Here is a 20,505-nt window from a genome sequence, read left to right as displayed (position 1 = left end):
AACTGCACTCAGCAAGGAGTCTGCTTAGGGCTCCCTCCACCCTGTCCACCAGAGTCTCTAATTTTTTTGTGTGACAAAGAGAGCACAAGCAGTCAGTGGGGAGGAACAGAGGGAGAAGCAGACTCCCCACTGAGCAGAGAGCCCATGGTGAGACTTGATCCCAGAACCCCAAGATCATAATGAGCCACCCAAGTGCCCCAGGGTCTCTTAAATCTTTAAAAAAAAGTAGACAATGGGGTGAATTGGTTGATTTGGAGGTGGGGTGTGACCCAAATGCCCGCTTTATCTCATTCCTTCAGTGACATCTACAAGACCCCATGACTGAATTCAGAGATTGTGAACTACTACAGTCAAATCCTTTAAGGGGAAACCCTCCCCTACATTTATTGAAAGGCTGCTCTGTGCCAAGCAGTGCACTTTACATTTCCAAGTTAATCTTTTTACAACAGCTGTCAAGATAATTGTCACCTTTAATGGAATAGGACTGAGGCTCAAGGAAGTTTTTGTGACATACAAGACTAATCAAAATCTGACTCAAAGCAGGCTTTCACTCCTAGCAAATTGTCCTCCATCACTTCAACAGCCCCAGAAAACATCGTGGCACATGTTAAATGCTAGCAGCCCCACTCCTACCTCACTCAAAGGACAGGAAACCCAAAGTGTCCTTTATGGGCAGGTATTGTTACAAGATTTTCCAAGAGAGTTTTGATTTCAAGAATGTCACTTGCTTATCACCAAAAGTACACTAGCAGAGCACATGACCTGACTAGTGTTTCTGAATATGTCGCCACGAGGCAGGTGGGAGCCTTGGTCACCCGTGTCCCCAGCACGGACCCCCAGGACACGAGACATTTATAAACGTCAGACCCCAGGGCTCACTGTCCAGACGGAGGAACGTGATTTATTGGTTCCTTCAGTTCGCCACGTCCGACGCCCCAGGCCTGGGCGTAGGACGTGCAAGCGGGGGCGGAGGAGGGACGTGCTCACCCCGCAGCGGCTCCCAGGACTCAGGGAGGCCTGGACCCGGCATCTCAGTCCAGACTCCCCGCCGGGCCTGCGGAGAAAGGTCGCGTCGGACTCGTGCCCGGGAGAAAAGTCTCACGCTGACCTCCCGCCGCCAACCATCCAGTTCTTCCTCCAAGCCACGTTTTCCTGCGTGGCCGCTGCCTCCTGCAGAGTGGCCAGCACTAATTCTTTGGTCCTGGCCGCCTCGTCCCTGCGCCGTGGGTCCTGCTCGGGCATCTCCTGCGGAGAGGAAGGGAGGTTCGCAGTGCTCACCCACTCCCATGCCCCAGCCTGGGGCTCTCCGCCCGCCCACTCCACCTCGCACCCGACCTGCTCCCACCTTCAGTATCGCCTGCTTCTGCTGCTCTCCCGGGCTCACGAGGACAAAGAGTGCGGAGCCCACGCCAGCCCCCGCTCCCAGAAGGGCCCCCACGATCAGCGATCTGCGTAAGGTCTCCATGGCCCGCCGCGCCCAGCGAAGCACCCTCTGCTGCCTCCCGCGGCCTAGGAAGCGTCTCTCCGCCCCCGCGCAGGCTAGAGCGGCCTGCGGAGACGACCATAGAGCAGGGTGGGGCTAGAGAGGGCTGATCGGCCCCGCGCTTAGACTGTGGGGCGCCGGGGTCGGAGACTGGATTTAGCTGGGAAGGTTGAGTGTGGCCGGAGCGTTGGCGTCGGGGCGAGCTCTGCAGCCCTTGTCGTGAAGTCAGACGGGTTGCTCAGGGGATCCTGCGTGACTTCTTGGGTGCTGTGGGTTTCGCAGTTGCCCATTTCCGAAATTTCATGACAGATACAGGGCTAGGACTGTGTTCTGTCGTTTCCTACAATAATTTGTGCTTTTTCGGTATAGCACATGCTGGACACCCAGATATTCACATCAATCTGACCCCCTCCAAATCCCCTCAAATTCTTAAAAAAAAAAAAAAAAAAAAAAGTTATTTGGGACGCCTGGGTGGTTCAGTGGTTGAGCGTCGGCCTTCTGCTGAGGTCGTGATCCCGGGATCTGGAATCGGGCTCCCTGCATGGAGCCTCCTTCTCCCTCTGCCTGTGTCTCTGCCTCTCTCTCTCTCTCTCTCTCTCTCTCTCTCTCAGTCTGCGTCTCTCATGAATAAATAAATAAATTTTTTTATCTTCTTTTTTTTTTTTTTTAATTTTATTTATTTATGATAGTCACACACAGAGAGAGAGAGAGAGAGGCAGAGACACAGGCAGAGGGAGAAGCAGGCTCCATGCACCGGGAGCCCGATGTGGGATTCAATCCCGGGTCTCCAGGATCACGCCCTGGGCCAAAGACAGGCGCTAAACCGCTGCACCACCCAGGGATCCCCTAAATAAATCTTTTTAAAAATGTTATTCAAATTCAATTTGCCAACATACAGTATAACAGTGCTCATTTCATCATGCCCCCTTAGTGCCCGTCACCCAATTACCCCATCCGCCCTCCCATACCTCCCCTTCTGCAACCTTTTGTTTCCCAGAATTAGGAGTCTCTCATGGTTTGTCTTCCTTTCTAATTTTTCCCCACCGTTTCCCCCCCTTTCACTATTATATTCCACATGAGTGAAACTATATAATTGTCTTTCTCTGACTTATTTCACTCAGCATGATACCCTCCAGTTCCATACATCTTGATGTAAATGGTAGGTATTCATCCGTTTTGTTTTTTTTTTAAGACTTTTACTTATTTTTGTGAGACAGATCACAAGCATGAGCAAAGGGGAGAGGTAGAGGGAGAAACAGGCTCCCTGCTGAGCAGGGAGCCCAATGTGGGACTCAATCCTAGGACCCTGGGATCATGACCTGAGGTGAAGGCAGATGCTTAACCAACTGAGCCACCCAGGCGCCCCTAGTCTCAGTCCTTTCTGATGGCTAATATTCCAGTGTATATATATATATACCATATCTCCTTTATCCAGTCATCTGTTGAAGGACATAGTGGCTCCTTCCACAGTTTGGCTCTTGTGTACATTGCTGCTGTGAATATTGGGGTGCAAATGCCCCTTTGTTCACTACATCTGTATTTTAGGGGTAAATACCCAGTAGTACAACTGCTATCCCCTCAATTTCTGAACAAAAACTCAAAGCCAAGTGTGCTGGATGAGTAAAAGGTATATTTATATATACATATATTTTTTAAATATTTTATTTTTAAGTTACCTCAACACCCAACGTGGGGCTTGAACTCACAACCCCAAGATCAAGAGTCATAGGCTACTGTTGGAGCTAACCAGGCATCCTTATTTTACTTGTTAAATAAAGGTGTTGAAAGTTTGTTGGGGACACCTGGGTGGCTCAGTCAGTTAAGCATCTGCCTTTTTTTTTTTTTTTTTTTAAGATTTTATTTATTTATTCATGAGAAACACAGAGAGAGAGGCAGAGACACCAGCAGAGGGAGAAGCAGGCTCCATGCAGGGAGCCCGATGCGGGACTGGCTGCGGGACTGGCTGAGGGACTGGCAGAAGGACTGCCTGCAGGACCTGATTCCGGTTCCTCAGGATCATGCCCTGGGCTGAAGGCGGTGCTAAACTGCTGAGCCATGGGACCTGCCCAGAATCTGCCTTTGGTCCAGGTCATGATCTCAGGCTCCTGGAGTGGAGCCCCCTATCAGGTTCCCTGCTTAAAGAGTTGGCCTCTCCCTCTCCTTCTGCCTCTCCCCACTGCTTGTCCTCTCTCTCTAATAAATAAAGTCTTAAAACAAAACAAAACAAAACAAAACAGGGCGCCTGGGTGGCTCAGCGGTTGAGTATCTGCCTTCGGCTCAGGGCATAATCTTGGGGTCCGTGGATTGAATACCACATCAGGCTCCTTGTGAGTAGCCTGCTTCTCCCTCTGCCTACGTCTCTGCCTCTCTCTGTGTGTCTCTCATGAATAAATAAATAAAATCTTTTTTTAAAAAGTAAATTTGTTGTTTTTCTCATCATGGTATGAGATCATGGTACTCTCACCCCCACCCCCCAGTGAAAACTCTGGGTTTGGATAACATACTGAATTCTAGTTTGGAAAATAAAGTCTTAAAACAAAACAAAATAAAGTCTGAATTCTAGTTTGGAGAAGAAAGTACCTTTTAGTTCTGTGACTCTGGGCAAGTCATTTAAGTTCTTTGTGCCATCAGATGCCCGTGCATTGGAAAACAGGTCTAGGGATCCCTGGGTGGCTCAGAGGTTTAGCACCTGCCTTTGGCCCAGGGCACGATCCTGGAGTCTCGGGATGGAGTCCCGCATCGGGCTCCCTGCATGGAGCCTGCTTCTCTCTCTGCCTGTGTCTTTGCTTCTCTCTCTGTGTCTGTCATGAATAAATACATAAAATCTTAAAAAAAAAAAAAAAAAAAGGAAAACAGGTCTAATGACAGTATCTATCTCATAGTTCTAGGATAATTACATGAGTTCATATATAATTAAATGAGTTTCTGGCAAATAACTAATACCATATAAATATTCGTTAAATATGACACAAAGAGGGCACCCCAGGTGGCTCAACAGTTTAGCACCACCTTTGACCCACCTTCGATCCTGGGTCTCCAGGATCAAGTCCCACTTTGGGCTTCCTGTATGAAGCCTGCTTCTCCGTGTGTGTGTGTGTGCGTGTGTGTGTGTGTGTGTGATGAATAAATAAATAAAATCTTAAAAAAAAAAAAAAAAGACACAAAGAAGCATGTCAAATTAGAAGACCCAGTAAGGAATCAGGAATTCCCAAGTTTGTTAGCAGAGTTCTTCAGTCACAAGGCTTTAAGCCAGATGCCCTGTTGGCTCCTACCCCTCCTGCCTTTCCTGGTGTCACCGGAGTGTGGGGTGACACAAAGCTCCTATTCCACCTGTTGGGATTTTCCCCTCTCTGGAAGGCCCATAATCTCCTTGCTTGTCATTGTCTTCTCAGAAGTGATTAAGGGGCCAGGCTCTAAAGATTAAAAGAGCCGCCTGTGGAGTGTACTGAGTAGGGTACTCCACTTTGAGTTCTCTAAGAATTAGCACCCATGGCCCTTGTGCCAGGGAACAGTGAGGATGAGCCTTGGCCTACAGACAGCCCAGGCTCCTCCCAACACCCAGAAAGTCCTAGGCTAACCAACCCTCTGTGGATGGACAGAGGAGAAATTGTTAGGGTTGAAGATCACCAGGATGTTCAGGTTAGGACTCCCTTACCCTGTTGTCCTGCTGCTGGCTCATCCTCCGACTTGGTCAAGCGCCCTGCTATCCTGATTCAGGATTTTGTCTCTCAAAAGGCCCGCCTGCCCTCCATTGTGGTAGAAGCCTCTGAGGTGAGTGAAGACAGCGGGGAGTTTGATTGGCCACATGAAGAGTTGCTGCTGCTCACTGATGAGGAAGAGGAGGCTGAGGTCTTCTTCCAGGACCAAAGTGAAGAGCCAGGTAAAGGAGGCAGCAGCTTCAGTGGAGCTGTTGTGACCTGAATGTTCTGGGCAGGACTGAAATGGAAACCTGAGTTGGGTTGCACTAAGCAATATAGGCACACAGTAGGTGCTTAGTGTAGTGGGAGAAAACATAGAGGTGGAGAGAACAGTCAAGGTGTCTGGCAAAGTTGAACTTTAGAGGGAAGTTCTGATGTCAGATGGGGATGTCTTTTAAAAAACTTTTATTTAAATTCGATTTGCCAACATACAGTATAACACCCAGTGCTCATCACGTCACATGCCCTCCTTAAGGCCAGCCACTCAGTTATGGGTGATGCCTTTTAATTACTTTTATTTTTTAATTTTATTTATTCATGAGAGACACAGAGAGAGAGAGAGGCAGAGACACAGGCAGAGGGAGAAGCAGGCTCCCTGCGGGGAGCCCTATGTGGTTCTCTGTCCCAGAACCTCAGGATCATGACCTGAGCCCAAGACAGACGCTCAACCATTGAGCCACCCAGGCGTCCCTAATTTTTTTATAAAAAAAATTACACAAATTTGTTTCATCTTTTAAAGTCAATAATAGACCAGGAATACTTTTCACTCTTCAACTCCTCTCTCCCCAAGGCTGGACATGGAGCCCATTGGACCCCAGATCTCCCTTACGAAGCTTTAACCCAGAACTCAGCTGGGGGCAGGAACAGGGAGAACCAGAGGACTCCTGGATTCCTGAGGACATGGAGTATCAGGAAGCCTCCAACCCTTGTTCTCTTTGGAACCCAGCAGCAGGCTCCCATGTTTGTAGAAGCTGCTTTGTGGAATACTCACATCTGCTTCCCAGGAGATTTGAGGGTAAGTACCATTCTGTCCTCAACGTTTCAAAAAAAAATTTTTTTTTTTTTTAATAATAGTCACATAGAGAGAGAGAGAGAGGCAGAGACACAGGCAGAGGGAGAAGTAGGCTCCATGCACCAGGAGCCCGATGTGGGATTCGATCCCGGGTCTCCAGGATCGCGCCCCGGGCCAAAGGCAGGCGCCAAACCGCTGCGCCACCCAGGGATCCCTGTCCTCAACATTTCAGCCAGGTTTGTTATAAGGCATTTCTATTGGCCCTTTCAATCTTCCCTCTTTTAAAGCTGAGTTCAAGAGGATTAGAAGTGAGGTCAGCGGCTCACACAAATCAGTCAATACTGGGATTTGGATTAAGAACTCCTCTATTAAAAAACTCCTCAAACAGGGGCATCTGGGTCACTCAGTTGATTAAGCACCCAACTCTTGGTTTTGGCTCAGGTCATGATCTTGGGGTCTTGGGTCAAGCCCTGCATCAGGCTCTGTGCTGGGTGGGCTTGGAGTCTGCTTGGGATTCCCCTTCCACCTCTTCCCCACACCTCCAAAATAAACCAAAAAAAAAAAAAAAAAAAAAAAACCCTCAAAAAACCCCACAAAACTCCCGTTTTATTTTTTAATTTTAATTTTTTAAAAGTGAAACATTTTTTTTAAAGATGTTATTTATTTATTCGTGAGACACACACACACACACACACACACACAGAGGCAGAGACATGGGCAGAGGGAGAAGCAGGCTCCATGCAGGGAGCCTGGCATGGGACTTGATCAGGGTCTCCAGGATCACGCCCTGGGCTGAAGGCGGTGCTAAACCGCTGAGCCACCCGGGCTGACCTTTATTTTTTATTTGTAAAGATTTTATTTATTCACGAGACAGAGAAATAGAGACATAGACAGAGGGAGAAGTAGGTTCTTCCCAGGGAGCCCGATGTGGGACTCTGTTCCCCGGATGGCCATCACTTCCTGAGCCAAAGCCACACGCTCAACCACTGAGCCACCCAGGTGTCCCAATACTCCTGTTTTTAGAAGGTCCAGTTCCTTGGGGCTGGGGAATGTGCCACTGCATCTACTCTTATTGGCACTCATCTTGTGCCTGGCCTTGCTAAATGCTCCAGGTTCTACCTATCATTATATGCAATCCCTTAATCCCAGGTATTATTCCTACCTTGCTGCCAATGTGCGAACTGGGACACAAACATTCAATGCTATGTGCATTCAATGCTATGCAGAGATCAGGCTCGCTTCCCAGTCATCTTACAACGCTGAAAAACTATCCACCTCTCTCCCTCACCCAACAGAATAATTCAGGCCAGACTGAAGTCTTTAATGAGAGCCTTGAACCAAGTAAGCAAAGTAGGTGATGCCCCCAAAAGGGCCTAGCTCCTGCACCATCACAGTACAGCCTGGAGTCCCTTGTTCTAGGCAGGGCACTCGCACATCAGGGTCCTCATCTGAGAACTGAATCAGGGTCCCCTGGGGGCTTAGGACCCTGAAGCACTCTGACAGAAGCTGGTAAGCCCCAGGCCAACCCCCTCGGGCAACAGCATCCCAGGTGCCCTTATCCAGCACTAGCTGGAAGGAGCCTGAGGAAGCCACGGACTCCAGGTTCTGGGCATCAGCCTGCACGAAGTGGAGTTGAGAGGCAGGGTGCCCAGGGCACAGGGGCTTTCGATCTTGGCCACCTTCCAGCAGACTCTTCATGTGGGCCACAGCCACAGGAGAGAGGTCCACCCCCAGGACGTCCACGGGATGTGGGCACCTGGTGTAGAGGCCTGTACACAGACTGGAGGTCCCACAGCCCACGTCCAACACCCGCAATGGGCATGCAGCCCGGGACTCCTTCAGCAGCGGCAGCAGGAACCCCTGGGCTTCCTCATACCCAAAGAACCAGTCGAAGGTGGGGACGCTGCCTGCACGGGTATCGGAATGGAGCTTATCCCAGAGGCGATGGTCGGCAGGGCAACTGCCAGCCAGGGAGCCTGTGGACGCGAGTGGAGTACCTGTGTCACCCACCGCCTAAGTTCCATCAAACTATAGCAAACAAGGTATAACGTACCCTGGGGTCTTAAGAATCACAATTTCAGGTACTAGACTCCCAGGTCTCCAAGAACCCTCCCCTCCCGCTGTCTACCTTCCCTACCCGCCAAAGCGCGGCGCGCCCCAGCCGCCAGGGTCGCCACGTGGAGGGTTCGGCGCAGCGCTGCCATCTGGAGATCCCGGCAAGGTCGGCCAGAGAACCTTCGCGAAATGTCGCCAGCACTTCCGCAGGAGCCTGAGGTCCAAGAGAAAAGCAGCAAATTCCGCCTCGTGCAATAACGCGTACTGCCTTCCTAACAAAAACCTCGGAAAAAAGAACGTGGACACACACCTACTAGGGTACGAACCGCCTTTATTGTTTGCAACCGGAAGTAAAAGAGAAGACCCTGCAGTTCAAGCTCCGGGGGTCTTGATTCAGCTCCAAAGACCTGAAATCAAAGGAGAAGGCGTGAGCGCCCCAGGGGGGAGTCTGCGGAAGCCCGGTGCCGCCGTGCTCCGCGGAGCCAGTGTCCCGGCGCTTGAGGATAGCACCAGCGGACTGGAAGCCGCGGGCACCGAAGACATGACGCCGAGGGGGCCGGAGCCCTTTCCTTCTGCCTCCGTACATCACGGGGACCGGGACTGCACACCCGACCCCCGCCAAGAAAAGGAGGGTGCGCAGGCCTCGCCCAGCACCCCCGCCTGGGAACCGGGCTCCGCAAACGACCCACGGACCTAACCTGCCGCCGTCGCGGGAAAGAACCGTAAACGCGCCGCGTCCACTTATATAGCCTCAACGCCCCCGAGCTTCGATTGGCTCGCGGAGGCCGGGGGCGGGCCTACGTCGACGCTGCGCCGAGGCCAAACGCGGTCTTGGAACCACGTTCGCGGCGCGACCATGGGGCCTCCCGGGGGGAAGATCAACCGGCCTCGAACGGTGACTGTGTGGAAGCCCGACTTCGTTTGTCCAAGCGCCCTGCAGCCCTCTCGTCCCTCCAGAGATGGGATCTTTGGGCTGGACTCCGGGTGCGGGGTCTCGGGTCGCGCGGTGCGCGGCATCGTCTGATTAGCATCTTCCTCCCCCTTAGGAGCTGAAGAAGAAGCTGTTCAAGCGCCGGCGGGTGTTGAACCGGGAGAGGCGACTGAAGCATCGGGTAGTCGGGGCTGTGATAGACGAAGGGCTGATCACACGGCACCACTTGAAGAAGCGGGCGTGAGTGCCGGACCCTCTTGGCTTTGCCCCTCCCCGCCGAGTGCCGCCCCCCCCCCCCCCCCCCGCCGGGCTCCTGGGCGAGGAGTCCTTCTGCGTTCCTCTGGGTGCACTGACGGAGCGTTTGTCGGAGCGTTTGTCAGCTGTGCTTTTGCCTGCACCCCGCTAGCCTAGCACCTCGCACGGTACCTGTAGCTCACAATCTCTCCGCCTCCCGGACGTCCCCCACTAAGAATGTAAGAACTGTCCACTCACCCACCTCCGCAGGTAACATGGTACATTCACATTTTTTTTTTTTTTTAAGATTTTATGTATCTAACAGCACAAGCAAGGGGAGCAGCGGACAGAGACAGAGAGGGAGAAGCAGCCTTCCTGTGCAGGAACTCCATCCCAGGAACCCCGGATCATGACCTGAGCCCAAGGCAGACGCTTAATTTACTGAGTCACCCAGGGGCCCCTTCACATTAGATTTTTGTAAATAAAAAAAATTTTTTTAAATTTATTCATGAGAGACACAGAGAGAGGGGGGGGGGCCAGAGACACAGGCAGAGGGAGAAGCAGGCTCCATGCAGGGAGTCCCAATGTGGGACTCGATCCCACGCCCTGGACTAAAGGCAGGCACTAAACCGCTGGGCCACCGGGGCTGCCCTAGATTTTTATAAATAAATTTAAAGCACATACATGGGGCAGCCCCGGTGGTTCAGCGGGTTTAGCGCCGCCTTTAGTCCAGGGCGTGATCCCGGAGACCAGGGATCCAGTCCCACATCAGGCTCCCTGCATGGAGCCTGCTTCTCCCTCTGCTTGTGTCTCTGCATCTCTCTCTCTCTGAATAAATAAATAAAATGTTTAAAAAAAAAATAAAGCACACACATGAGTATGCACGAACTCCATTCACAGAAAAGTGCCTAATGGGATTTTGCATGTTTCAAAGCCCCCTGAGCCTTGGGGAAGAGTTCCCATCCCATCCTTTCATTGACTTCTTCATTGTAAATATTTACAGTTTGGGATATAATAAATGTATTTGGTCTTTGTCCGTGGTTCCTAGCACAGAGCTTCTAAAACCCTGAGTGATAGGAGTGTCATGTATGGCCTAAGGACCCCCTTTTGAGCACGCCTAAGGTTTATACTAATAACTTAGGGTGGAGCTGATCTCCTGAAAGACCAGGTGGTGAGAGCGTTGTAGATTTTTTTTTTTTTTAATTTTTTTTATTTATTTATGATAGTCACAGAGAGAGAGAGAGGCAGAGACACAGGCGGAGGGAGAAGCAGGCTCCATGCACCGGGAGCCTGATGTGGGATTCGATCCCGGGTCTCCAGGATCGCGCCCTGGGCCAAAGGCAGGCGCCAAACCGCTGCGCCACCCAGGGATCCCTGCGTGGTAGATTTAAACTCCACCTACTTAGGAAGATTAAGTTCTATAAGAAATCTTGAATATTAGAGATTTGATGAGCTTCCTGGTTAGTGAAAAGGTGGAAGTTTGGGGAAAGTGGCACACCTGGAGAGTGTGGAAACTCAGTGCCCCTTCCCCATACCTTACCCTATGCATCCCTTCCATCTGGCTGTTCCTGAATTGCATCCTTTTACAATAATTAAATGCAAGTAAATGTTTCCCTGAGTTCTGTGAGCTCTTCTAGCAAATTATTGAGTCTGAGAAGGGGATCGTGAGAACCTTGGTTTATAGCTGATTATTCAGAAGCAAAATATCTGAAGTGGGGGGCTCAGTCTCGTGAAACAGCACCCTCAACCCTTGGGATCTGATCCAGGTAGATTGTGTCAGAACTGAGTTAAATGTGTGGGATTCTCAGTCGGTGTCCACCAAATTTGAGAATGCCTTGATGTGGGGAAAAACCCACACCTGTTTGGTGTCAGAAGTATTGAAAATAGGGGCACCTGGCTGGCTCAGTTGGTAGAGCATGTGACTCTTGATTTCAGGGTTGTGAGTTCAAGCCTCATGTTGGATATGGAGCCTACTTAAAAAAAAGTATTAAAAATAGAGGAGAGGGATGCTTGGGTGGGTGGCTCAGTGGTTGAGCGTCTGTCTGCCTTTGGCTCAGGGTGTGGTGCCGGGGTCCTGGGGTCGAGTCTTGCATCAGGCCTGCTTCTCCCTCTGCCCATGTCTGCCTCTCTCTCTGTGTCTCTCATGGATAAATAAATAAAATCTTAAAAAAAAAAAAGAAAAAGAAAAGAAAAGTAACTTTCCCTTACAAGTTCTGGCATATACCAAATTTTAACATTTAATGTTAAGTACTTTATATATGTGTGGGAGTGGTATTAAGTATGTAAATGGCTAAGTGTTGGAGAGATTTAACTCACTACCTCAAAGCCCGGGTTTTCAAAGTCTTTTTACTTGAATCCAAAGACCTTTTCGATAGGACCAACTGACGCTGGTTCAGGAAATCTTTGCTCCTACTGACCCTTCAGGTCCAGTGCACGTGCCAACATTACTCTGTCTGGGAAGAAGCGCAGAAAGCTCCTCCAGCAGATCCGGCTGGCCCAGAAAGAGAAAGCAGCCATGGAAGGTAAGGCCAGGGCATAGAGGTGGGGTCAGGGAGCAGCCTGGATTCCTTGGGGTTCTTTAATACTTTCCCTTTCCTTTTTCTCAGTGGAAGCCCCCACAAGGCCAGTCAGGACTAGTGGACCACAGCCCAAGCGGCAAAAGAAGACAAAAGCACCCCAGGATATAGACATGGAGGACCTTGGAGATGAGAGGGGAATCTCTCACCCCTTCCACTAGAAGATTCTCAGCTGGAGCCAGAAAGACTCTAGTTGTTCAGAGGACTTTGGAGAAGGCATTGCCCCTTTTCATTCTCCCCAGACTCCTCTTCCTTCATGGCCTAGTGACCTGTCATGGAGGGATATGTTAAGAGGAAGAGGGTGGTGAAGAAAGACTGGAGAACGGGGCCCCCTTGCAGTCAGCTCCTCTTGTAATAAAGTTCTAGAGTTCTCTTTGAGATGTGTGGTTTAATGTGGGAGCCTGAAAGGGACTTGGGAAGGGGTCTGTGGGTGTGGAAACAAGATAGAAAATAAAACCCATGGCACTAGGGCAGTCCGGGTGGCTCAGTGGTTTAGCGCCACCTTTGGCCCATGGCGTGGTCCAGGAGACCCGGGATCAAGTCCCATATCGGGCTCCCTGCATGGATCCTGTTTCTCTCTCTGCCTGTGTCTCTGCGCCTCTCTCTTTCTCTCTCTCCTTGTGTGTGTGTCTCTCATGAATGAATAAATAAGTAAAATCTTAACAAAACAAAACAAAACCAAACCCATGGCACTCGGGCAGCCCCGGTGGCGCAGTGGTTTGGCGCTGCCTGCAGCCAGGGGCGTGATCCTGGAGACCCAGGATCCAGTCCCACATCGGGCTCCCTGCGTGGTGCCTGCTTCTCCCTCTGCCTGTGTCTCTGCCTCTCTCTCTAGCTGTGTCTATGAATAAATAAATTAAAAAAAAAAAAAAAACCTTTAAAAAAAAAAACAACCATGGCACTCACTTGAGCAAGAGCAATAAGAAGGCAGCCTCTGTGATGATCCTGTTTCCCTAGTGACACTCCCAACTCTCCACTTCTGACAACAATACAGATTATTGTAGAAATGGCAGAGGAGATAAAGTCCTGATACTAGCCCTGCCTCTCACTGCCTCTGTGAGCAGAGGGGGCAAGTCATTTTATTTATTTATTTATTTATTTATTTATTTATTTATTTATGATTTGAGAGAGCACAAGTGGGGAGGGGGTGCAGAGGGAGAAGCAGAAGCAGACACCCCACTGAGCAGGGAGCCCGAAGAGAGGCTGGATCCCAGTGCCCCAAGATCATGACCTGAGCTGAAGGCAGACACAGCTGCCTGAGGTGCCCAGGTACCCCAGGAACAAGTCACTTTATGTCATGTTTGTATCTGCTTCCTTTGTTGGATTTTATATATATACATCACTTTTAAAAAATATTTATTTGGGATGCCTGGGTGGCTCAGCAGTTGAGTGCCTGCCTTTGGCCCAGGGCCTGATCCTGGAGTCCCAGGATCGAGTCCCACATCGGGCTCCCTGTATGGAGTCTGCTTCTCTCTCTGTCTATGTCTCTGACTCTCTCTGTGTGTATCTTTCATGGATAAATAATTAAAATCTTAACAAATAAGAGGTTTATTTAGGGATGCCCGGATGGCTCAGCAGTTGAGTGTCTGTCTTTGGCTCAGGGTGGGATCTTGGGGTTCCGGGATTGAGTTCCACATTGGGCTCCCTGTGAGGAGCCTGCTTCCCCTCTGCCTAGGTCTCTGCCTCTCTGTCTCCCATGAATAACAAAATCTTAAAAAAAAAAAAAAGTTTATTTATTTTAGAAAGAGTGAACTGTGTAGGGAGCGTGTATCAAGAGAGGAAAAGGGAAAGCTGACTCCCTGCTAAGTGCAGAGCCCTACCTGCCAGCTCATCTCATAACCCTGACTTTATTTTTTTTTTAAAGATTTTACTATTTTTTAAATTTTTATTTATGATAGTCACAGAGAGAGAGAGAGGCAGAGGGAGAAGCAGGCTCCATGCACCGGGAGCCCGACGTGGGATTCGATCCGCGGTCTCCAGGATCGCGCCCTGGGCCAAAGGCAGGCGCCAAACCGCTGCGCCACCCAGGGATCCCAGATTTACCAATTTTTAACATTTTCTTACACTCGTTTCATCTCTGCACTTGTAAATATGTATGTGTGTATCTTTTTTTTTTTTTTTTGAGATTTTATTTATTTATTCACGAGAGACACAGAGACAGAGAGGCAGAGACACAGGCAGAGGGAGAAGCAGGCTCCATCCAGGGAGCCTGACGGGGGATTCCATCGGGAGTCTCCAGGATCACGCCCTGGACTGGCGCTAAACCGCTGAGCCACCCGGGCTGCCCTGTATCTTTGTTGTTGACTCATGTGAAAATCCATTGCAGATGAGATTTTATCCTTAAGAACATTCTTTTATATAGCCAAACTACTATTGTCACACCTAACATATTTAACGTTGGCTATTGGGGATGCCTGGGTGGCTCAGCGGTTGAGCATCTGACTTTGGCCCAGGGGGTGATCCCAGAGTCCCGGGATTGAGTCCCACATCGGGCTCCCTGCATGGAACCTGCTTCTCTCTCTCTCATTGCTGTAGAACTTATCTAGTTTAAAAATCTTTTACAGGTCAAAAGTTGAGGTTCTGAGGTGGATACCAGTTTGAGGCAATCCTAGGAGCAGAAATTGTCTCTATTGTTCTAGAACAGATCTTGCTAGTAAGTGGCATGGCTGGGTGGCTCAATGGTTGAGAGTCTGCTTTTGGCCCAGGGTGTGATCCCGGGGGCTGGGATGGAGTCCCGCATATTGTGGGGAGAGTGCTTCTCCCTCTGCCGACTCTCTGTGTCTCTCATGAATAACTAACTATCGAGAGAGAGAGAGAGAGAGAGAGAGAGAGAGAGTCAGAGACACAGGCAGAGGGAGAGAAGAGAAGCAGGTTCCACTGAGCCACCCAGGCGCCCCTGTTTACTTGTTTTTTGATGTATTTAATAGGATCACTATTGATGAAAATGTTTCCTAGTGCTTCATTTTTTAAAACCTCGTGAATTGAACACTTTGTATTTTTGGCTTTCGGCAAAATAAATTCGGCCGTGAATAGCCGCAGCTAGCTGAAGTTTGTGTGTCAAAGGCCCTTTGGAGGAACAACAACAACGAAAGGTTTCACTGAGGCCGGAACGGCTTCTCATTGTCACTAAGTCCGGGTCGGGGATCCCGACGCGGTCCGGAACCAACGTAGGAGGGTCGCGGACGTCGACGGACCGGTTTCCCGGGGATACACAGTCGCTGGTTCCTTTCGGGCTTCCTGTCAGCGCGCATGCGCTGCCTGCGCTTCGCCGCTCCCGCCTCGGGCTCGGGCTAGGGCTCCGGGATGTCCGCGTTGTGCGACCCTCCCGGGGCCCCAGGGCCTCCCGGGCCTGCCCCGGCCACCCACGGTCCCGCGCCGCTCAGGTAGTTAGAGCCCCTGGCATCTTACCCCCATCGCGCGGCCCTGCGCCGATCCCCAGCCTTCTCGGCAGAAACCCGGATCCTACCTCGAGAACTCGCGTCAGGGTTCTCAGAGATTCCTGGTCGGATCTTCCCAGAACTCAGGGACCGCCTCAGCAAAACTCTGGGCTCCAGTGCCCGCACTCGTGAGCTCTCGGTCCTGCCTGCCCCGCACCCCCAGCGCCTAGATCCCGGCCTTGTTCTCCCAAGAGCTGGGGCTATCAGAACTCTTGGGAGCCCAGCTGTCCTATCCCTTGTAGACTTGAGAGAACCCAGGGTCCCTTGACTTCACGGAGACTCCCTGAGAGCCCGGGCCCAGAAATCCACACAGTGCTTCCCTCTAGCCTTTGCCTTACCCTCCGACTAAGATACCCCCCCTCACCTTAGGATGGTTTATTTGATTATTTATTTAAAGAATCAGAGAGAGCATAGTCTGGAGCCCTATCAGCCCCTAGAGGACTTGGTCTTCTTTGGTAGAAAAGGCAGTAAAAGGAAGGGTACTTTGTCTCTTCCCATAACACTGGCTTCTGAACCTCTGAGGCCAAAGCTCTATGTTTTGGGAGGGGAGGTGTTGAAAGCCAGGCATTACCTTGTCTGTACCCTGGCACACTGAGCATGCCGGGAAGGGGGTTTGTTGATGTGGAGTTTAAGTGCTGGGTGGCGACGATGTTTGCAGAATATGGGAAAAAAACAGGTACTAGAGCAGCCCAGGTGGCTCAGCGGTAGCGCCGCCTTTGGCACAGGGTGTGATCCTGGAGACCTGGGATCGAGTCCCATGTCCAGCTCCCTGCATAAAGCCTGCTTCTCCCTCTGCCTGTGTGTCTCTGCCTCTCTCTCTCTCTCTCTCTCTCTCTGTGTCTCTCGTGAATAAATAAATAAAATCTTAAAAACAAAACAAAAACAGGTACTAGGAAGCCTTAATGAGGGACAAGTTTGAGCTTAAGATTTTAAGAGCAAGATCCTGGGTGGTTGTGTTTTGTTTGTGGGGAGGGCAGCCAGGCTGGAGAGGTGTGTTTTTTGTTTTAAAGATTCTATTTATTCATGAGAGACATAGAGAAGCAGAGACACAGGCAGAGGGAGAAGCAGTCTCCACGCAGGGAGCCCGATGCGGGACTCGATCCCAGGACTCCAGGATCACACCCTGGACCGAAGGCAGGCCCTAAACCGCTGAGCCACCCAGGGATCCCTGGAAAGGTGTTTTTAAAGCAGATGTTATAGCCACACAAGATGCATTTACTTAATTCAGCAAATACTTATGGAGTACTTCCCATATACCAGGCGCTTCAGTAGAAGAGGATTCATTGTTGAAGAGCACAGAAATGGTTACTACCCTCTTGGGACTTCTAGTCTGATTACTTAACTTTGGTTTTCTTTCTTTCTCGCTCTTTTTTTTTTTTTTTTTTTTTAAGATTTTATTTATTCATGAGAGATACAGAGAGAGAGAGGCAGAGACACAGGTAGAGAGAGAAGCAGGCTCCATGCAGGGAGCCCTATGTGGGACTCGATCTTGAGACTCCAGGACCAGGCCCTGGGCTGAAGGCAGGCACTAGCCCCCTGAGCCACCCAGGGATCCCTAACCTTGGTTTTCTTATCCCTAAAGTGGGATCATACCTTCTTGGGCTGTTGTCTTGATTGAAATAAGACACGTGAAGTACCTAAAGAGCACCTGACATGAGTTACCTAACATTGATATTATTATCGAAAGAAAAATAGGTAGCATTTACTGGGTGATTAGTGTGAACCTGATGTAGCTAGCGTTTATTGCTTCACGTACATTATCTTATGAGGGAGGTACAGTTATCCCTGTTTTACGTAGAAAAACCAAAACTCACTGAGGGAATGTAGTGTGCCTAACAACATCTCCCAACACTCTAAGTCTTCTTCTCTTGCTTCCTTTTAGTGCTCAAGAGCTGTCCCAGGAAATCAAGGCTTTTCTAACTGGCGTGGACCCGATTCTGGGCCACCAACTCTCTGCCCGGGAACATGCTCGCTGTGGTCTTCTCCTGCTGCGTTCTTTACCACCTGCTCGAGCTGCTGTGCTTGATCACTTGCGAGGTGTCTTTGATGAGAGTGTCCGGGCCCACCTGGCTGCCCTGGATGAGAGCCCCGTGGCTGCCCCCCCTCACCTCCGTCCACCCCCACCCTCCCATGTCCCTGCTGGGGGACCTGGTCTAGAAGATGTGGTGCAGGAAGTACAGCAGGTGCTGTCTGAGTTTATCCGAGCCAACCCGAAGGCCTGGGCACCTGTGATTAGTGCATGGTCCATTGACCTCATGGGGCAACTGAGCAGCACATACTCAGGCCAGCACCAACGTGTGCCCCATGCCACTGGCTCTCTCAATGAATTGCTACAGCTGTGGATGGGCTGTCGGGCCACCCGCACATTGATGGATATCTATGTTCAGTGTCTCTCAGCTCTCATTGGTAGTTGCCCAGATGCCTGCGTGGATGCCTTGCTGGATACCTCTGTCCAGCATTCCCCACATTTTGACTGGGTTGTGGCCCATATTGGCTCCTCTTTTCCTGGCACCATCATCTCCCGAGTTCTCTCCTGTGGCCTTAAGGATTTCTGTGTTCACGGTGGGGCTGGAGGTGGAGCTGGTGGCAGTGGTGGAAGCTCTTCTCAGACCCCCTCTATAGACCCTTTCCCTGGGTCTCCTGCTATCCCTGGGGAGAAACGGGTGCCCAAGATTGCCTCAGTTGTAGGCATTCTAGGGCACCTGGCCTCCCGCCATGGAGACAGCATCCGCCGGGAACTTCTTCGAATGTTCCATGATAGCCTGGCAGGGGGCACTGGGGGCCGGAGTGGGGACCCCTCCCTTCAGGCCACAGTTCCCTTCCTACTGCAGCTGGCGGTCATGTCACCAGCTTTGCTGGGCACAGTCTCTGGAGAGTTGGTGGACTGCCTTAAGCCCCCAGCTGTGCTGAGCCAGCTGCAGCAACACCTGCAGGGATTTCCCCGAGAGGAGCTGGACAACATGCTGAACCTGGCTGTGCACCTGGTAAGCCAGGCCTCGGGGGCAGGTGCCTACCGGCTGTTGCAATTCCTGGTGGACACAGCTATGCCTGCCTCAGTCATTACCACCCAAGGCCTGGCTGTGCCGGACACTGTTCGGGAGGCCTGTGACCGGCTGATCCAGCTGCTGCTGCTGCACCTGCAAAAACTGGTTCATCACCGGGGAGGGTCTCCTGGGGAAGGAGTGCTGGGCCCACCCCCAGCCCCCCGCCCTGTGCCTTTTTTAGATGCGCTAAGAAACAACGTTGGAGAGCTATGTGGAGAAACATTACGATTGGAACGGAAGCGCTTCCTCTGGCAACACCAGCTCCTGGGCCTGCTCTCTGTCTATACTCGACCTAGCTGTGGACCTGAGGCCTTGGGCCATCTCCTGAGCCGGGCCCGAAGCCCTGAAGAGTTGAGTCTGGCCACCCAATTATATGCAGGGCTGGTGGTCAGTCTCTCTGGCCTCCTGCCTCTGGCTTTCCGAAGCTGCCTGGCTCGGGTGCATGCAGGGACTCTGCAGCCTCCCTTCACTGCCCGGTTCCTGCGCAATTTGGCACTGCTAGTGGGGTGGGAACAGCAGGGTGGTGAGGGCCCTGCAGCCCTAGGGGCCCGGTTTGGGGAGTCTGCATCAGCTCATTTGTCTGACCTGGCTCCTCTCCTGCTACATCCTGAGGAGGAAGTAGCTGAAGCTGCTGCCTCCCTCCTGGCCATTTGTCCCTTTCCTCAAGAAGCCCTGTCCCCCTCCCAACTCCTGGGATTGGTGAGAGCTGGAGTACATCGCTTCTTTGCCTCTCTGAGGCTGCATGGCCCCCCAGGTGTGGCTTCTGCCTCTCAGCTTCTTACCCGCCTCTCTCAGACCTCCCCAGCTGGGCTTAAGGCTGTCTTACAGCTGTTAGTTGAGGGAGCCTTACATCGGGGCAACACAGAACTGTTTGGAGGGGAAGTAGATAGAGACAATGAGACTCTTTCAATTGTCTCAGCTCCTTTGGCTTCTGCCTCCCTTTTGGACACAAACCGGCGTCACACTGCAGCTGTGCCAGGGCCTGGAGGGATTTGGTCAGTTTTCCATGCTGGAGTCATCGGTCGTGGTTTAAAGCCACCCAAGTTTGTCCAGTCTCGCAATCAGCAGGAAGTGATCTATAACACCCAGAGCCTCCTCAGCCTCCTGGTGCACTGCTGCAGTGCCCCTGGGGGTACTGAATGTGGGGGCTGCTGGGGGGCTCCCACCCTGAGCCCGGAGGCAGCCAAAGCAGTGGCAGTGACCTTGGTGGAGAGTGTGTGCCCTGATGCAGCTGGTGCTGAGCTAGCCTGGCCCCCTGAGGAGCATGCCCGGGCCACTGTGGAGCGGGATCTCCGCATAGGCCGGCGCTTCCGGGAACAGCCCCTGCTCTTTGAGCTGTTAAAGCTGGTAGCAGCTGCTCCCCCAGCCCTGTGCTACTGCTCTGTGCTCTTGCGGGGGCTCCTGGCTGCCCTTCTGGGTCACTGGGAAGCCTCTCGACACCCTGATACAGCTCAGTCTCCCTGGCATCTGGAGGCATCCTGCACCCTGGTAGCTGTCATGGCTGAGGGAAGCCTTCTGCCACCAGCGCTAGGTAATATGCACGAGGTATTTAGCCAACTGGCACCTTTTGAAGTGCGTCTGCTGCTGCTCAGTGTCTGGGGCTTTCTCCGGGAGCATGGGCCATTGCCCCAGAAGTTCATCTTCCAGTCAGAGCGTGGGCGCTTCATCCGGGACTTCTCCAGGGAGGGTGGGGGTGAGGGTGGACCCCATCTCGCTGTGCTGCACAGTGTTCTCCACCGCAACATTGACCGCCTGGGCCTTTTCTCTGGCCGTTTCCAGGCACCTTCACCGTCCACTCTTATTCGGCAGGGGACGTAGCCTTTTCCATGCTTTGGAAGTCAAGGGAGGTTTAGCAGGGAGAGACACAGGGGGCTAAGGTGCTCAGAAAGGTAGAGGTTTCTCTTCAAAACCTTAGCCTAAAGAGCGCTGTCACTTTTTTCCTCTCCCATCATTTTTTCTAAATAAAATTTGCCGAGTTGAGAAAAGCAGAGTCCAGTGCCTCTGTCTGATGCTTAGAGCTGGCAAAGTCGGACAG

General features: G+C 51.5%; 5 protein-coding genes and 1 non-coding gene across 7 annotated transcripts; 3 read left to right on the top strand and 3 right to left on the bottom strand.

Annotated features, from left to right (window-relative positions):
- Window positions 1-355: 355 nt before the first annotated feature.
- UQCC3 (ubiquinol-cytochrome c reductase complex assembly factor 3) lies at window positions 356-1,714 on the bottom strand. The gene is made up of 2 exons (XM_026004672.2): window positions 1,346-1,714; window positions 356-1,245 (listed from the first exon to the last, which is right to left on the bottom strand). The coding sequence occupies exons 1-2, from the start codon at window positions 1,463-1,465 to the stop codon at window positions 1,099-1,101; spliced, it is 267 nt and encodes an 88-aa protein (XP_025860457.1). The 5' UTR covers window positions 1,466-1,714; the 3' UTR covers window positions 356-1,098.
- Window positions 1,715-4,895: 3,181 nt separating this feature from the next.
- LBHD1 (LBH domain containing 1) lies at window positions 4,896-6,249 on the top strand. The gene is made up of 2 exons (XM_072758275.1): window positions 4,896-5,363; window positions 5,972-6,249. Exons 1-2 carry the CDS (start codon window positions 4,973-4,975, stop codon window positions 6,247-6,249), a joined length of 669 nt encoding a protein of 222 aa, XP_072614376.1. The 5' UTR covers window positions 4,896-4,972.
- Window positions 6,250-6,792: 543 nt separating this feature from the next.
- CSKMT (citrate synthase lysine methyltransferase) lies at window positions 6,793-9,026 on the bottom strand. Of its 2 annotated transcripts, none has more exons than XM_026004673.2 (4): window positions 8,942-9,026; window positions 8,559-8,655; window positions 8,331-8,462; window positions 6,793-8,169 (listed from the first exon to the last, which is right to left on the bottom strand). In XM_026004673.2, exons 3-4 carry the CDS (start codon window positions 8,395-8,397, stop codon window positions 7,514-7,516), a joined length of 723 nt encoding a protein of 240 aa, XP_025860458.1. In that variant the 5' UTR covers window positions 8,398-8,462; window positions 8,559-8,655; window positions 8,942-9,026; the 3' UTR covers window positions 6,793-7,513. The 2 variants fall into 2 exon arrangements, with proteins under 2 accessions (XP_025860458.1, XP_025860459.1); XM_026004674.2 differs by having other exon boundaries at window positions 8,947-8,965.
- LOC112924394 (small nucleolar RNA SNORA57) lies at window positions 8,732-8,880 on the bottom strand. Its single transcript, XR_003235874.1, has one exon. It is a non-coding gene; the product is annotated as a small nucleolar RNA SNORA57 (small nucleolar RNA).
- On the top strand, window positions 8,777-12,367 carry C5H11orf98 (chromosome 5 C11orf98 homolog). The gene is made up of 4 exons (XM_026004675.2): window positions 8,777-9,143; window positions 9,295-9,419; window positions 11,838-11,935; window positions 12,020-12,367. The coding sequence occupies exons 1-4, from the start codon at window positions 9,105-9,107 to the stop codon at window positions 12,148-12,150; spliced, it is 393 nt and encodes a 130-aa protein (XP_025860460.2). The 5' UTR covers window positions 8,777-9,104; the 3' UTR covers window positions 12,151-12,367.
- Window positions 12,368-15,184: 2,817 nt separating this feature from the next.
- On the top strand, window positions 15,185-20,455 carry INTS5 (integrator complex subunit 5). The gene is made up of 2 exons (XM_026004677.2): window positions 15,185-15,372; window positions 17,309-20,455. Exons 1-2 carry the CDS (start codon window positions 15,293-15,295, stop codon window positions 20,286-20,288), a joined length of 3,060 nt encoding a protein of 1,019 aa, XP_025860462.1. The 5' UTR covers window positions 15,185-15,292; the 3' UTR covers window positions 20,289-20,455.
- The last annotated feature ends 50 nt before the right edge of the window (window positions 20,456-20,505 follow it).

Source organism: Vulpes vulpes, chromosome 5 (genome assembly GCF_048418805.1).
Source record: "Vulpes vulpes isolate BD-2025 chromosome 5, VulVul3, whole genome shotgun sequence".
NCBI lineage: Eukaryota > Metazoa > Chordata > Mammalia > Carnivora > Canidae > Vulpes > Vulpes vulpes.
Note: the sequence above shows the minus strand (reverse complement) of the source record. Positions and strands in the feature narration are given on the sequence as shown.